The sequence below is a fragment of the Podarcis cretensis genome, assembly GCF_951804945.1.
Source record: "Podarcis cretensis genome assembly, chromosome: 4".
Lineage (NCBI taxonomy): Eukaryota > Metazoa > Chordata > Lepidosauria > Squamata > Lacertidae > Podarcis > Podarcis cretensis.
The window spans coordinates 1,571,504-1,586,851 of NC_137173.1; the positions used below are offsets into that span (position 1 = coordinate 1,571,504).

General features: G+C 48.4%; 2 protein-coding genes across 2 annotated transcripts; both read left to right on the forward strand.

The window, feature by feature from the left end:
- Positions 1–344: 344 nt before the first annotated feature.
- Positions 345–2,653, forward strand: LOC307215075 (hemoglobin subunit beta-1-like). The gene is made up of 3 exons (XM_079974238.1): positions 345–517; positions 634–856; positions 2,381–2,653. Exons 1-3 carry the CDS (start codon positions 426–428, stop codon positions 2,507–2,509), a joined length of 444 nt encoding a protein of 147 aa, XP_079830364.1. The 5' UTR covers positions 345–425; the 3' UTR covers positions 2,510–2,653.
- A 6,270-nt stretch (positions 2,654–8,923) lies between these two features.
- Positions 8,924–9,962, forward strand: LOC307214983 (olfactory receptor 51I1-like). Its single transcript, XM_079974100.1, has one exon. It carries the CDS (start codon positions 8,947–8,949, stop codon positions 9,877–9,879), a length of 933 nt encoding a protein of 310 aa, XP_079830226.1. The 5' UTR covers positions 8,924–8,946; the 3' UTR covers positions 9,880–9,962.
- Positions 9,963–15,348: the final 5,386 nt, after the last annotated feature.

A 15,348-nucleotide genomic window follows, 5' to 3' on the forward strand; every position in this document is an offset into this window, starting at 1 on the left:
TGATAGCCTGAATCTTGCCCAGGCCTCTATCAAAGCCATCCAGGTTGGTGGCTGTCTCTTGTGGGAGGGAGTTCTGCAGTTTAACTCTGTGTTGTGCAAAGGACTTTCTTCATCTCCGTCCTGAATCTTCCAACTCTCAGAGGCAGAGGGAGAGAGAGAGCGGGAGAGAGAGACGGCAGCTATCTGGGGCCTCCTGCCTGGCCTATGTAGCCCCACCCCAGGGCTGGCTGCCACCCTGCTCTGGCTCGGCCCCACTGAGCCAGACCACCCAACCCCTGGCCAAGGATGGCCCCGCCCACACAAAGAGGAGGAGCCGCAGCTTTGGCCCAGGGTATAAAAGGCTCCAGCCATGGAAGAGGCTTCAGCTTCGCCCAGAAGGTTTCGCCCAACAGCCGAGCAAAGTACCCAACCCTCAGCCAGCCAACATGGTGCATTGGACTGAAAAAGAGAGGGAGATCATCACCCAGATCTGGAACAAAAGCGATGTGGCCATGATTGGGGCTGAAGCCCTTGGCAGGTAAACCTGCACCCCTCCACTCTCCCACTTGGGACTGGGCAGGCGTGTGTTCTTCAGCCAAGATGACCACCTCTCTCTCTCTCTCTCTCTCTCTTGTTCTCTCTCCTTCTTTCCAGCTTGCTGGTGGTGTACCCCTGGTGCCAGAGGCTCTTTGCTCACTTTGGCAACCTCTCCAGCCCTGCCGCCATCATGGGCAACCCCAGGGTCAAGTCGCACGGCAAGGTGGTCATGGCCTCCTTTGGAGAAGCCATCAAGGACCTTGATAACGTCAAGTCCGCCTTTGCCAAGCTGAGCGAGCTGCACTGCAACAAGCTCCACGTGGACCCCGAGAACTTCAAGGTAAGGCCCCCATCTCCCCAAAGGGCTGCCCAGAGTGGCGTCTCCGCATGGGGTGGGTGGCAGGGAAGAGGGTGCCTGAGTTCCCCTCTGTGGAGACCAGAAGAAGGGAGCAGGAGGCATGTGGGTGAGGAGATAAGGACCCATCCAGACCACTTATTTCCTGGCCAAGAAGCCGGAGGCCCTCAGGCCACTCCTTAACATTCAGCAGAGCAGCGAGGAGAATCATAGACCTGCGGAGTTGGGAGGGAAGTTGTCTTTGTCAACAAAACTTTTCTGAACTGTCTTTTTCTTTGCAAACTGGCTGCAAAATGTGGAGCCACAGAGCAGAGTGTTTTAGGTGTCTAGTGGGATGACTCTTGGCTTCCCTTCCAACTCTGCAATCCAATGATTCTATCGTTCACAGGAGGTCTTTTAGCAGAGGGTTGAAGGGCTATCTGCCAGGACTTCTTTAGTAGCAATTCCTGCATTTTGGGGGGCGGGAGGGGGGTTGGACTAGATGACCCTCTACAATTCTAAAGTTCTATGGGTGTTATGCTGGAGATGTAAGAGGGAGGTGGGAACCTTTTATCATACATGGTGGGGATGTAAAACTGTAAGGAAATTTTGGAACGAGGTAGATGTGGAGCTGAAAAAATTATTCAAGATTTCGTTTACCAAAAAGCCAGAGGCTTTTTTTGTTAGGCCTAATATCAAAAGACATTCCCAGAGATAAGAAAAAAATGTATTCCTTTATGCAACAGCAGCGGCCAGGATACTGATTGCAAAGAACTGGAAGGGGGAGAAAATGCCATCATTATTAGAATGGCAAAGTAAACTCTGTGAGTTTGTGGAAATGGCAAAATTGACGGCAACTATTAGAGGCCATTCAAATCAGAGAATAATTAAAGAGTGGGAGGGAGTGAAGGAATACATGAAAAAATATGGTTCCGGAACTGGAATATTAATGTGCAAAACATGCAGGGGTAAGCAAGGAAATAATAAAAGAATAAATTGAACAATGATTCAATTATAACAAAACAACAAGATGGAAGAAGTGAAAATTTTTTTTGAGATCACCCATGGGTGAAGGGGAACAGGGGGGCATAGGGGAATTTGAAATATTATTTATAATATGAAAGCTTTAACCTAAAATTTCTAACTGTGTTGTATTTGTATACAGCAAAGAGAAGTTTAGAGTAATTAGGTATACTTTAATTTAGTTAATGATGTAATGGGTTTATGTTAGAAAATGAATCTGGGTGTTGAATTTGGAAAAGAAAGAAAGAAAGAAATCTAAAGTTCCATGGGGGGCTGGTTGTGACTCGGCCCTGCTCAAGCCTGGAGCCACCTGGGCTTCGGGACCCCCGTCTCCAGCACCCACCGCCCTTTCCAAACCCCGTGGCAGAGCCTGCCTGGCGAAATCCACGCGTGGCACCGTGGTGGCAGCCTCTGAGGAATGGTGGGGGGCAGAAGGGGGTGCCCCACCGCCCCGTCCGGCTCCCTCTCCCTTCGCGGTCTCCACCGAGCGCCTCTCTTCTCTTCCAGCTCTTGATCAACATGCTCCTGATCGTCTTGGCCTCCCACTTCGGGAAGGAGTTCACTCCGGCCGCCCACGCCGCCTTCCAGAAGCTGGGCAACGTGGTCTCGCACGCCCTGAGCCGCCACTACCACTGAGCGACCCTCGACCAGGGCCAGCTGCCTCGCGGCCGCCCGGTCGCCCACGCCACCAGCACCGCCAGCGCCTTCCCTCGCGGGGAAACCCCCTGCCAGATACCCCCACGCGGGGCCACTAGCTAATAAACGTCACTCCCTGCAAGATGAGCCGCCTCCCGTGTGTCTTTGTGGGGGGCCTTTATGGGGTGGGGGTGGGAGGACGGGAGAGGTGACCCTTGCAGGACGTAAGGTCCTGCTCTCTGAGTGACCAAACCCAGGAATATAGGCGGACTGCCTTCGGACGTGGAGGTTCCATGAGATGCTGCCTGTCACTGAATCCTTGCCGAAAGGCCCCCAGAGGGTTGGAGAGGGGGCTTGCCTTATTGGCTGCTTGCAAGAACCTCCCCCCCCCCCAATCTGGTTGCACAAGGGGGCTTGATGGAATATAAGCCAGCGTTCTTTGAAGCCCCCCCCCTGCTTTAATCCCAAAGTCCCGCACTGCACAGTCAACACAATTACATGGTGTTCCTGAATGGCAGGTCCCACCTCCATGGAGTTGAGGTGTAAGGACATCCCATATGTTGGGGAGAGAGCTGTAGCCTGGCCAAGTTGAGCTGCCCCATCAGGCGGCCGAGTTCTCCTTCTGGGGTCTCTGTGTGTTTTCCAGCCCTTTGCCGCATCCTTGGGGGGGGGGGAATGCCCCTCCAGGAAGCCCCAGGATCCATTTGTTGTGCTGTGAGGCCCAGTCCTGGCGTGTGATGAAGACTACGCAAAGAGAGTCATTGAGAGACAGTGTGGTGTAGTGATTAGGGTGTCGGACCCTATAATAATAATTTATTATTTATACCCCGCCCATCCGGCTGCCACTCTGGGTGGATTCCAACAGAACACTAAAATACAATAACATATTAAACATTAAAAGCTTCCCTGAACAGGGCTGCCTTCAGATGTCTTCTAAAAGTCTGGTAGTTGTTTATCTCTTTGACATCTGATGGGAAGGCGTTCCACAGGGAGGGCGCCACTACCGAGAAGGCCCTCTGCCTGGTTCCCTGTAACTTGGCTTCTTGCAGTGAGGGAACTGCCAGAAGGCCCTCGGAGCAGGACCTCAGTGTCTGGGCAGAATGATGGAGGTGGAGACGCTCCTTCAGGTATACTGGACTAGGAGCTGGGTTTGAACCCCCACTTAACCACGAAGCTCCCTGGATGTGTTCTCAGCTGGGGTGGGGTGGGGTGGGGTGGGGGCACAGCCATTGCCTTCCAGCCTCATCTACATCACAGGGCTGTTGTTGTGAGGAGGAGGAGCATCTACACCAGCTTGAGCTGCTTGGAGAGAAAGCTGGGACATAAATGTATCAAATGAATTTATATTCATCCATGAGGACCAGGTCTCTGGGGGTCTCCCAGCCATGCACCCTCCTCCTCCTCAGTGACATGACTGCATTCTCTTGCCCCCCACAAATCCTCACTGGGCATGACATGTGAACAGCTTTGTGAAATGCTGCTTTTGCAGGACAAAGAGATCTTGTGGGGTGGGGGCCTTGATTTCCTCTCCCATGGCCCCAGAGAAGACCACAAGCAACAGCAGCAAATATGGAACATTCTTTATTATCTTTATTACTTATGAAATTTCTATACTGCCCTTCACCCACCCAACTCAGGGAAGTTCACAACATACAAACACGAAGTGCATGATAGAAACAAGAAAAACACGTGCAAACCAATAACCCCCACTCTCCCCCACCCCCATGTTCCACTTGGGGTGGGGCAGCAGGGAGAGAACCAAGCAGGCCGTTTCAAAGATAAAGACTCCCATGCGGGCGGATATCTGGCAACATCTGCACCTCACCCTCCTCCTGCGTGATCACAATGGCCGTGACACAAGGCAATGTGCCTCTCGCACATGTGCAAGCAGCTCCTGGGTGTGCCAAGGGCTCTCTCACAGAATTGTAGAATGGTAGATTCACAGCTAAAGAATCCAACCTCTGCTTAAAAACCCCCAGCTCTTTCAACTGCTCCTCCTTAGTCTTGGTTCCCAGACCCTCGATCGTCTTGGTTGCCCTTCTCTGCACACCTTCCAGCTGGTCAACAGCCTTCTTAAACTGTAGTGCCCAGAACTGGACAGAGTATTCCAGGTGTGGTCTGACCAAGGCAGAAGAGAGAGGGACTACAGTATGGCTTCCTTCCAATTCTTGACTTCTGTTAATAAAAGGAGCCTCTGCACAGCTAGTCGGCAGCCTGCTTGGAGCATGCTTGCCAGCGTGCTTCTGCACAGCTCACCTGCATTCAACCTCCCATTGTCCTTCATTATTCCTACATATCAGGAAGGACTTTCTGAGAACCAGAAGGGGTGTGCTCTCCTTCCTTGGAGGTTTTTAAGCAGAGGCTGGATGACTATCCATCCCTACTATGCTGGGTAAAGAAGAGGCATCTGCCCAAATGATCTCTTCCAAAGATGGTTGCTAGCTGTCCAGTCCCTCAGCTCATCTCTGCTCAGCATCTGGAGGCAGCTGGTGGGTTTCACCCTTGGAAGGGAGCTTCAGTTAAGCTGCTCTTGCAGATTTAGCTGTGCCCCCCCCCCCGACCCACGTCTCTCACCTCCAAGAGCCAAGAGAAGGCCACCTCCTGCCTTTGCTCTCCCTGAGCTCTGGCCGACCAAAGCTCTGCTGCTTCTCAAGCCGTGGGGTGGGCTCCCCTCTGGGCTGTGGAGGGAAAGTCCTATGTGGCACAATGGGTCAGAGATCCTGGGTGTTAACCAGAAGGTTGGTGGTTCAAGCCCACCCAGAGACCGCTGTGGGTAGGATTCATGCATTGCAGGGGGTAGGACTAGATGTCCTCTGGAGCCCCCTCCATATGAGGCTGAGGATTCAGAAACAGGCGGTGCCTTTCCCCCTCCTCCCTCCCAACCAAGGCTACTGTGCAGATCAGGATGAGCCGCCCCCAACCCAGAAATGTGGGTGTGACTGACTGTGCACCTTTATGGGGCCCCCACAGATGCTGAGAGACACTGTCTTAGCCTTTGGACAATTTGTGCCTTCAAGGGATGGGGGGGGGGGATTGCAGTCCTCAGTCAGCTGTGAGCCCTGCATTGCAGGGTCTATATGACTCTTTGCTTCCCTTCCAACTCTGAAATTCTACCTTTCTAGAATTTCTTCTCCAGCTGTTAGGAGGGTGGGGTGTGTGTGTCGCTGGGTTCTACACTTATCATCTGCAAGCAGCTGCCTGAAGTTCATTGCCCTAATATTTTTATTATTATCAATTCCAAACCAAACCCCTCAACTGCCTCCTGAGGGTGGAATAATCATTTTCTCCTTCCTGATCTGTAGGGAACAGTAGGAAGGTGAGTTGTTTCCTTCTCCTTTTTTTGGGGGGGGGAATATTTTTTATTAGGAATTTCAACATAGTAATTTATCAAAAACACATCATCCTCATCCCCCCCCATTTTCCCCTCCCCGCTCCTCAAAAAAGAAACCCCCCTGGACTTCCCCCAGCTCCTCTCTCTGGTTTTTCAGCACATGTTATTCTCTGCATATTATAAAATTGTAAAGATCCTTAATTTATCTATCTATATATTACCAATAAAAAGTTTGTGTATGTTTATTCAAAACCTGCCAAGGAGCCCAGTTCATTTTGTTGTTTCTTTAAGTACAGTGGCACCTCGGGTTACATACGCTTCAGGTTACAGACTCCGCTAACCCAGAAATGGTACCTCGGGTTAAGAACTTTGCTTCAGGATGAGAACAGAAATCGTGCTCTGGCGGTGCAGCGGCAGCAGGAGGCCCCATGAGCTAAAGTGGTGCTTCAGGTTAAGAACAGTTTCAGGTTAAGAACAAATTAAGTACTTAACCCGAGGTACCACTGTACTTTGTAAAAGGTTCCCATTCTTCTTTAAAGTCACAGTTGTCCTTATCACGTAGTTTATGAGTCAATTTCGCCAATTCCACATAGTCCATCAGTTTCTCTTGCCACAGTTATTTGGTCGGGATTTCTTCGTTCTTCTATCCTTGTGCTACTAAGATTCTTGCCGCCATTGTCGCATACATGAAGATGTTTTTCAATTTCCTTGGCAGGTCTTTTCCTACAATCCCTAACAAGAATGCTTCAGGCTTTTTTTTTACAAATGTTAATTGGAACGTTTTCTTCAACTCATTGTATATCATTTAGTTGTTTGCTTCTCCTGACCTGTGGCTAGAATGATCTACGACAGATCAGTAATCAACTCTTCTCTGGCAATGGTGAGAGGATCATAGAACAGTAGGGTTGGAAGGGACACCAAGGTTCATTTAGTCTGACCCACTGGGATGCAGGAATCTCAGCTAAAGCATCCATGCTTGATGGCTGTGCAACCTCTGCTCTGCTCAAAACCCTCGCCACTGAGCTGTAGTGGCACCCCCGCCCCCACCTGTCCACCAGCACCCAGACTTGCCTATTCCCTCCCACTAAATCCACTTTTAAGAAAAAGCAGATCTGTTCGGCTGAGTGGATGTGGCTGGATTTGTCTTCAACCGCCTGCCATCTACTGCCACCTCCTGGCTGATGGACAGAAAAATGCAGGTTTCCAGGGTCACAAGCGCTAGCAGCCCTCTTCAGTTCCACGTCTACCTTTTTGGCATGAAAACCACTGGGAAATGCTCTGGCAATATGGTTCAGCTTTATGGTCAAACATCTTATGCTGTGCTTGGCCAGTGGCCTGTGGAGGCCAGTGTTGTGCTACTTTGGCTAACGGGGTCCTGCCCCCCTCTCACACACAGAGAGAGCACTGATAGTAAGAGCCTCTCGACAGTGGAATGGACCTCTGAGGAAGGTCATGGACCAGAGCTGGATTTAGGTTTGATGATGCCCTCAGCTCCTGAAGGTAATGGGGCCCTTTCTATGTCCAGCTGTCCTTTGTCAACAACAAATAGTCGCTGTTTTTTGTGCTGAATTTTGAGATTGAAATATTGGAATACTTTATTGTCACTTGTACAACTTGCATACAGTGAGATTACACGAGCACCCCCCACTCCGCTCTGTTAGTCTTAATTCCCCTCGTTTACTGACGCACACCCACCAAACCCGAAAGTCAGTTGCCCTGTTGTTATCTTTTCATTCAGCAGCCTAGCAGCCCAGGACAGAAGCTGTTCTTTACCCTGTTGGTGCGACTAATCCTGCTTCTATATCTTCTGCCTGAGGGCAGGCGATCAAGAAAGTGCCAGCCAGGGTGTGAATCATCCCTGAGGATTTTCCTCACTCTCCTGAGGCAACGTTCTTCCGCTATTTCATCCAGTGGATTCATGGGACAGCCCATAATACCTTGTGCTGTATTCACCACCCTCTGTAGGCACTTCCTATCAGATGATGTCAAACCAGCGTCCCACACCATGATGCAGTATGAAAGGACACTTTATATTGTGGACCAGTAGAAGGAGATCATCAAATGTTGATTGACATCGTTCTTTCGCAATACTCGTATATGCTATATGGTAATCTATGGACATAATAGTTATCTAAAGCCATTTGCCCTGCAACCAGCCCATGCAGAATTTAGGCACCCTATATATAGAAAGGAGCAAACCACTGATATTTGAGGGAGCAGGCTAGCAGGCGGGGGCCATTGCTTACATCAGAGGAGCCTACACAACACAAAACATGGTTGCTGTATGTAGGTTTCATTTTATTTTATTTTTATCTTATATTTTGGAAATGTACATCCAGTTGTTGTTTTCTTTAATTTTTTTGGGGTCCCTGAAGAGAGTGGGGCCCTGAGCTATAGCTTGTTTCGCTATTTATATGTAAATCCCACACTGTCGTTCGGTGGAAGTTCTAAAGCAGAGGTTGGGTGGCCGTCCCTCGTGAGTGCTTTGGCTGTGATTCCCACATTGCAGTGGGTTGAGTGAGGTGACTCTTGGGAACCTTTCCGACCCTACAATTCTGTGATTCTTTGTCCCTAGTCTATGGTTTTCAATACACTGTCTTTATCTGCTGTGAGAGCTTCTGGTCATTTTCATGCCCCATCTCTAAACTTGGAGCAGAGGAGCATCGATGTAGCAAACCCTGCTGGTGCCTGGGGCGGAGAGATCGCCCACAGTTGTTGAGCTTTTTGGGGGGAGATTGCACAGTGGCTCCAATGCCCTGTATCCCCCCCCCAGTGCCACCCCTACCACTCAGTGCGCCTTCCTTCCTTCCTTCCTTCCTTCCTTCCTTCCTTCCTTCCATCCTTGGATTTGCACTCTGATTTTCTCTTGACTTCCCTGGTCTTTATATTTTAGACCCTTGCAGCAGTTACTCCAATGTTTCCCACTTGACCTTCTTCTCAGCAGCTCACTGATGGAGTCTTCCCTCTCTCTCCTCTCCTCCCCTCTCCCCTCTCCTCTTGCTCTCCTCTCCTGCAATGTGCTTCCCTCTCCGTTGTCCCGTGGCCAGAAGCCTCCTGGTCCTTCTTGTTTCCTCTCCAGGGAAATCCAAAGCCCGCGAAGGGGCGCATGGAAGAGCTCAACCTCACCCACTTCCAGCCTGCCACCTTCCACCTCACCGGCTTCCCAGGCCTGGAGCAGTTCCACTTGTGGATTGCCATCCCCTTCTGCTTGCTGTACGCTGCCTCCATCGCTGGCAACTGCACCATCCTCGCCATCATCAGGAGGGACCGGCGGCTCCACGAGCCCATGTATTTCTTCCTGTGCATGCTGTCCTTCAACGATTTGGGGGTTTCCCTCTCCACCCTCCCAACGGTGCTGGCCATCTTCTGCTTTGGCCTCAGTGACGTCCTTTTTGACGCTTGCCTGGCCCAGATGTTCTTCCTCCACTCCTTCTCCTTCATGGAGTCGGGGATCCTGCTAGCCATGTCCTTCGACCGCTTCGTCGCCATCTGCAACCCTCTCCGGTACTCGTCCACCTTGACCAACCCCCGGATCGCCCGGATCGGCTTGGCCATCGCCCTGAAGAGCACCGTCATGCTCTTCCCCTTCCCGTTCCTCATCAAGCGCCTGCCCATTTGCAAGTCCAATGTCCTGTCCCACTCCTACTGCCTCCACCCGGACATGATGCGCCTGGCGTGTGCCGACATCACCGTCAACAACATCTATGGCTTCTTCGCCGTCCTCTTCACCTACGGCCTGGACTCCACCCTCATTGTTCTGTCCTACGCCATGATCCTGAAGACCGTCTTGAGCATCGCATCCCAGGAGCAGCGTCAGAAGGCCCTCAACACCTGCGTCTCGCACATCTGTGCAGTCCTCTCGTTCTACGTCCCCATCATCACCGTCTCCGTCCTGCACAGATTTGGGAAGGGCGCCCCTCCGATGGTCCACATCATGATGTCCAACGTCTACCTCTTTGTTCCCCCGCTGCTCAACCCCATCATCTACAGCGTCAAAACCAAAGAGATCAGGAAGGGAATTGTCAAGATATTTTCGTGAGTGGCAAACGCAAACCGAACAGGCGTGGTGTGGCAAGTCTCAGTGCGTCTGTCTAGGACCTGGGAGGGACCAGGGTTCAAATCTCCCCCTCTCGGCCACAAAACTCCCCAGGTGTGACCTTTGGGGGTCAGTCACTGCCTCCCCCTCTCTAAATAAATCTTTATTGTTTTAAAATACAATCATACAACGAAGGTAAGTAGAACAGAGTTAAGTACAGAAAAAGAAAAAGAAAAAGAAAGAATTTAAGGAGGCGAATAAAAAAGAAAAATAAATTATAAAGAAAAAAACAAATTTTTTATACAACATCATGTCTTACCCAATAAAGTTTTCTGTAAGAAACTTCCAATCGTTCTCATTATGCTTTTTCTGTTGTCATGATTTTATCGCACAGTTTTGTTTTATATCTTTTTTCATACATTCCGCTAAGATGATTATTCCATTTATTTATTGTACACAAGTATCATTCCAGTTCTGCTAGGATGATATTATTTTTACAGTATAATCTTATATAATCCTTGAATATTTTCCATTCTCCGTATGCTTTCTGGTTTGAGGCCCCCCTGACTTTTCCGGTCAGCTTTGCTAATTGGAGGTACTCTATCATAATTGCTTGTCAATCTGTTATTGTTGGTGTTGTTTCGCATTTCCAGCTTCTTGCTACAAGTATTCTTGCTGCTGTGATTGCGTGCATGAACAGTGGTCTTGTGTTTTATTATTATTAGGAATATTACCAATAGAAATTAAAAAAACAGTCACTGCCTCTCGTGTATCTGAAGAAGTGTGCATGCACACGAAAGCTCATACCAAGAACTAACTTAGTTGGTCTTCAAGGTGCTACTGGAAGGAATTTTTTTATTTTGTTTTGACTATGGCAGACCAACACGGCTACCTATCTGTAAACAGTCACTGCCTCTCTCAGCCTAACCTCCCTTGCAGGGTTGTTGTGAGAATAAAATGGGGGGGGGGAGGACCATGCACACTGCTTTGATCTCCTCGGAGGAAAAGATAGCACATTAATGTAATAAAAAAACAAAATGAATGAATGAATGAATGTTCACATTCTGAGACATAATTGTGAATAATTTTTGGAAGGCTGGATGCTCTCTGGGTGTCCCTGCAGCCCTTCCTTTGGCCTCCAGCTCTGTGGGCAGAGCATTACAGAAGGTCTTGGGTTCTAATCTTGGCACCTCCAGGCAAGGCTGGAAAGGCATCTTGGCTGAAACCCCAGAAAGCTGCTCCAGCACTGTGCATGATGGGCAAAGGTTTTTCTTCCTACACCCCTGGTCTTTAGAGGTATGGCCTCTAAACACAAAGGCTCTGTTTACCTGTGATGCATATTCATTTAGGCAATTTCTACGTAGTACTTAATTACAATTGTTTCTTAAGCCAGTCAAGTCTCAGTGCCAGTGGGTGTGATGGTTCAGTCTCTCCCAAAGAAGCGAGACAACTCTGGCAGCAATTAACTCAGGTTTATTGCTCAAAACACACAAATCACTCTGGAGCTCAGTCACTCAGTGACTGCTTCCAAATTAGCCGTTGCCGAGTCTGAGTTCCGCCCCTTTCTCTTCCCACGTTTAAAGCCCCACTTACGGTGGTATGATAAGGTCAAAGCTCATAAAGCGTTTAAAAACCATATTGTCAGAAAAGCACTGTTTAATGTCTGGATAAGATATAAGGACTTGCTAGAAAATAAAACCCCAAGGTGGTTGTCACCAATGGAAGCGAAGGCTCAGAAAAAGCTCAATATGAAGGCCAAATGGCCGAAATATTGGGAAATTTTGGAACAAGAGGGAGACAGATTAAAACTGCAGAGTTTTGAAAAATTAAAAAATAGAGTGCGAGACTGGCTCCACCATTACCAAATAATGGAGGCATATAATTTGGACAAAAAAAATTGGCTTCCAGATAGAAAAATCAAAATTGGAAAGAGAACTGTTAGATCCCAAAATTAAGAACTTGTCAAGAATGTATAACTTGCTGTTGAAATGGAACACTCAGGATGAAACGGTGAAATCAGCTATGATTAAATGGGCACATGATGTTGGACATAACATTATGATGGCTGACTGGGAACAGTTACGGACCACAGGTATGAAGTTTACGGCATGTAATGCCTTAAGAGAGAATATAATGAAAATGATTTACAGGTGGTACATGACACCAGTCAAGCTTGCAAAAATTTACCATTTGCCGGATAATAAATGCTGGAAATGTAATGAGACTGAAGGTACATTCTTTCACCTTTGGTGGACATGCCCAAGGATTAAGACTTTCTGGGAGATGATCTATAACGAAATGAAAAAGGTATTTAAATATACCTTTCTGAAGAAACCAGAGGCCTTTCTCCTGGGCATAGTCGGCCAATTGGTGCCAAAGAAGGACAGAACTTTCTTTATGTATGTTACAACAGCAGCAAGAATACTTATTGCAAAGCATTGGAAGACACAAGATCTACCCACCCGGGAAGAATGGCAGATGAAGTTGATGGACTACATGGAACTGGCGGAAATGACTGGCAGAATCCGAGACCAGGGAGAAGAGTCGGTGGAAGAAGATTGGAAGAAATTTAAAGATTATTTACAGAAACATTGTAAAATTAATGAATGTTAGAAGGATGTTGGAATGAAGTTATATGGCTTTAGCAGAAAAGCTATAAAGAATTAAGTAAAAATAGATTGTTAATGGGCTAAAGGGGGAAAAAGTAAGGTTAGATTGTGTCAAGACAAATTATAGGACAAAAAGTGAGAAAGATGGAAAGGATTTGCTGAAATAGCTAACCGAACTAGAATACAAAAAAGGGAGGTGCGAGGAGGTCAATGAAACAAGTAAATGAAAGATAAGTTATGGGAATATTCGATGTGTTTTAAATTGTTTTTGTTTTTGTCTTTGTTTTGTTAAGTAGTGTTTTCTGTTTTTTTCTTTATTGTAATGTATGGTTTTGTTTTGTTTAACTTTGTTTTTTCTTTCTTTCTTTCTGTAATCCTTAAACCTTTATTAAATAATACTTTTTTTAAAAAAATAAAGCCCCACTTACGCTTCCTTTCCTGTTCACGCCTCTCTTTAATTCTTGCGAGCCTACGCATCTTGGGATAGGCTGTCAGTCAGCCTTAAACTGTCAGTCTGTGTCTTCCCCTTAGAACTGCCCCCTTCCTTCTCCTTGTTCTCAGAACTCGGGCTTCTACTGCAACTTGGCTGCTCCTCTCTCGTTCCGCATTCCTACCTAATTACCTCATCCTGTCTCTCCACAGTCTCCCCCTCTGTCAGCAATGGGACGCAGCTGACATGGGGGCAGGTTCTCCTCCCTCCCTCCCTTGCCCATAGAGCAGCACCAGCAGCAGGGAGGACACCTGGCCAAGAGATCTCCAGTGAACTCTGACACGTCCAGATGGGCCAGGGGTGAGACCAGTAGAAGGCAGCATCTCCTTACGTCTGAGCCATAGAGCTGCACTTGTTTCACAGCCTATGAAAGAAGAGCCTTCCATGGAGGGGGATGTAGCCATCTCCAAAGGCCTGTCCTTGGCTTCAGTGTGGGATGTTCCTGTTAGAATTCCTGCTCCATGATTGCAGTCATGGGATTGTTGTCTATCACATGATGGTGTATGTTTTGACTCCATAGAGTGGGAAGTGACGGAGACAGGATGTTTGTGTTACTGTGTTCTGTGAGGTGGGACCATTGTCCTTTGTTCTTTTTCTCTTTGCTGTCTGATGAGAGAGAGAGAGAGAGAGGGAGGGAGCCACGTTGCAGCGCTCCGTGTGTTTATATGTAAATAAAGTAGATTAGCCAAAATGCTGAGTTGCTGAGGTCTGTCACGCGCATGATGCGCAAATTCTGCGGATCCCTAAGTGTGCCGGTGTCGGTTGGCATAAGTCGCTGTGATGTTTGGGCAGAAGAAAGCTTTTGAAGCTCCCGAACTATCGACCAGGAGGGAGGGAATGTGCCAGTCGGGCATGAACTCCTGATAGTTCCTTCCTGCTCTGTCCCGCCGTCCAGAAAACACTATTTCCAAATCTGTTGTGGGCTTGTGGGGGGGGGGGTCAGTCTGGATGATGTCCTGAGTTCCTCCAAATCCTCAGGAGTCCTTTACCCAGTGAGAGTGAGAATCTAAAAGAGGACCCTGTTGCTGAACATGCTTCCTTGAAGGCAATGGCCTTTGCTGACCACTCAAGTATCCTTATCCACATTCGTATGAGAGAGGTTGCAAGAGCTGCAACTAAGTGATGGGGGGGCCCTACAGACGGGGGGGGGGTACCTCCACTCTCTCACTGAGCTGCTAAGTAGGAGAACAAGAGCCAGAGCGAGTTGTGTGTGAGCTGAGCAGTTGGACACTGGAGACCCAGAGACCGGCTTGCTCTGTGCTGGAGCCAGAGCTGTGACCAATGGAGAAGCAAGATTTGTTTGGGGTGTCGATGCTGTGAGCCCCTCCATCCTCCACTCAGGCTGTATATAGGAGTAAATGAAACCTGGCTAAGCACTTGGAACCCCTGGAATTTCTCACTCCTCAGAAGTTGTGGTGGTGTGTAAGAAATCTTTTTTTTTTTTTTTTAAGGTAGGAAGATGGAGAGAGGGAAAAGAGACAAAGGGAGGGTAGGATGACTCCACAATATATTTAGTCCAAGAGCGGTTTGACTTTCAGAGAGTTCCTTGTCCTGACAGATGCCCAACCACCTTCAGTGATGAACTGGGTGACTGGCTCTTCAGGTCAAGATGAACTGGGTGACTGGCTCTTCAGGTAAAGGGGCCCCTGACCATTAGGTCCAGTTGTGGATGACTCTGGGGTTGTGGTGCTCATCTTGCATTGTTGGCCGAGGGAGCCGGCATACAGCTTCCGGGTCATGTGGCCAGGTCATCTGGCAAACCAGAGCCAAGCACGGAAATGCCGTTTACCTTCCCGCCGGAGCGATACCTATTGATCTACTTCCACTTGATGTGCTTTCGAACTGCTAGATGGGCAGGAGCTGGGACTGAGCAATGGGAGCTCACCCCGTCGCGGGGATTCAAACCGCCAACCTTCTGATCGGCAAGTCCTAGGCTCAGTGGTTTAGACCACAGCGCCACCCGTGTCCCTTTTTCAGGTCAGGGACTCCCAGCCAAATCTGATCTTTTTCAGGCACCAGGGGAAAATCACTTTGTCTTTCCTGACTTTGAGTGGGGTTCATGACTTTTAGTAGTTCTTTGCAAGAACTGATCACCTGAGCTCAAAAATTCTGCTGAATTTATCTCTTTGATCCAGAGAAAGAGGATCCAGTTCACATTTAAAGGTGATTTTACGTTATCTACATTTCCTGAAACCATACAAGGACCAAAACAAAGCTGGAATTTGCAGTTCTCCGGATCCTGAAGTTCTGATCTGGAATGGCAAAGAGCGCAATGGCATCCCCAATAGGGTTTATGGCTTCTCCAGCTCAGTAAATGAATGAACATTTTGTTACAGATAGGTAGCCGTGTTGGTCTGCCATAGTCAAAACAAA

What these genes read in the sequence shown, in the direction of transcription:
- LOC307215075 (XM_079974238.1), top strand. Translation starts at nt 426, where the DNA reads ATGGTGCATTGGACTGAAAAAGAGAGGGAGATCATCACCCAGATCTGG. An exon ending in GGGGCTGAAGCCCTTGGCAG is followed by an intron (nt 518 to 633) that starts GTAAACCTGCAC and finishes CCTTCTTTCCAG; the next exon opens with CTTGCTGGTGGTGTACCCCT. An exon ending in TGGACCCCGAGAACTTCAAG is followed by an intron (nt 857 to 2,380) that starts GTAAGGCCCCCA and finishes CTTCTCTTCCAG; the next exon opens with CTCTTGATCAACATGCTCCT.
- LOC307214983 (XM_079974100.1), top strand. Translation starts at nt 8,947, where the DNA reads ATGGAAGAGCTCAACCTCACCCACTTCCAGCCTGCCACCTTCCACCTC.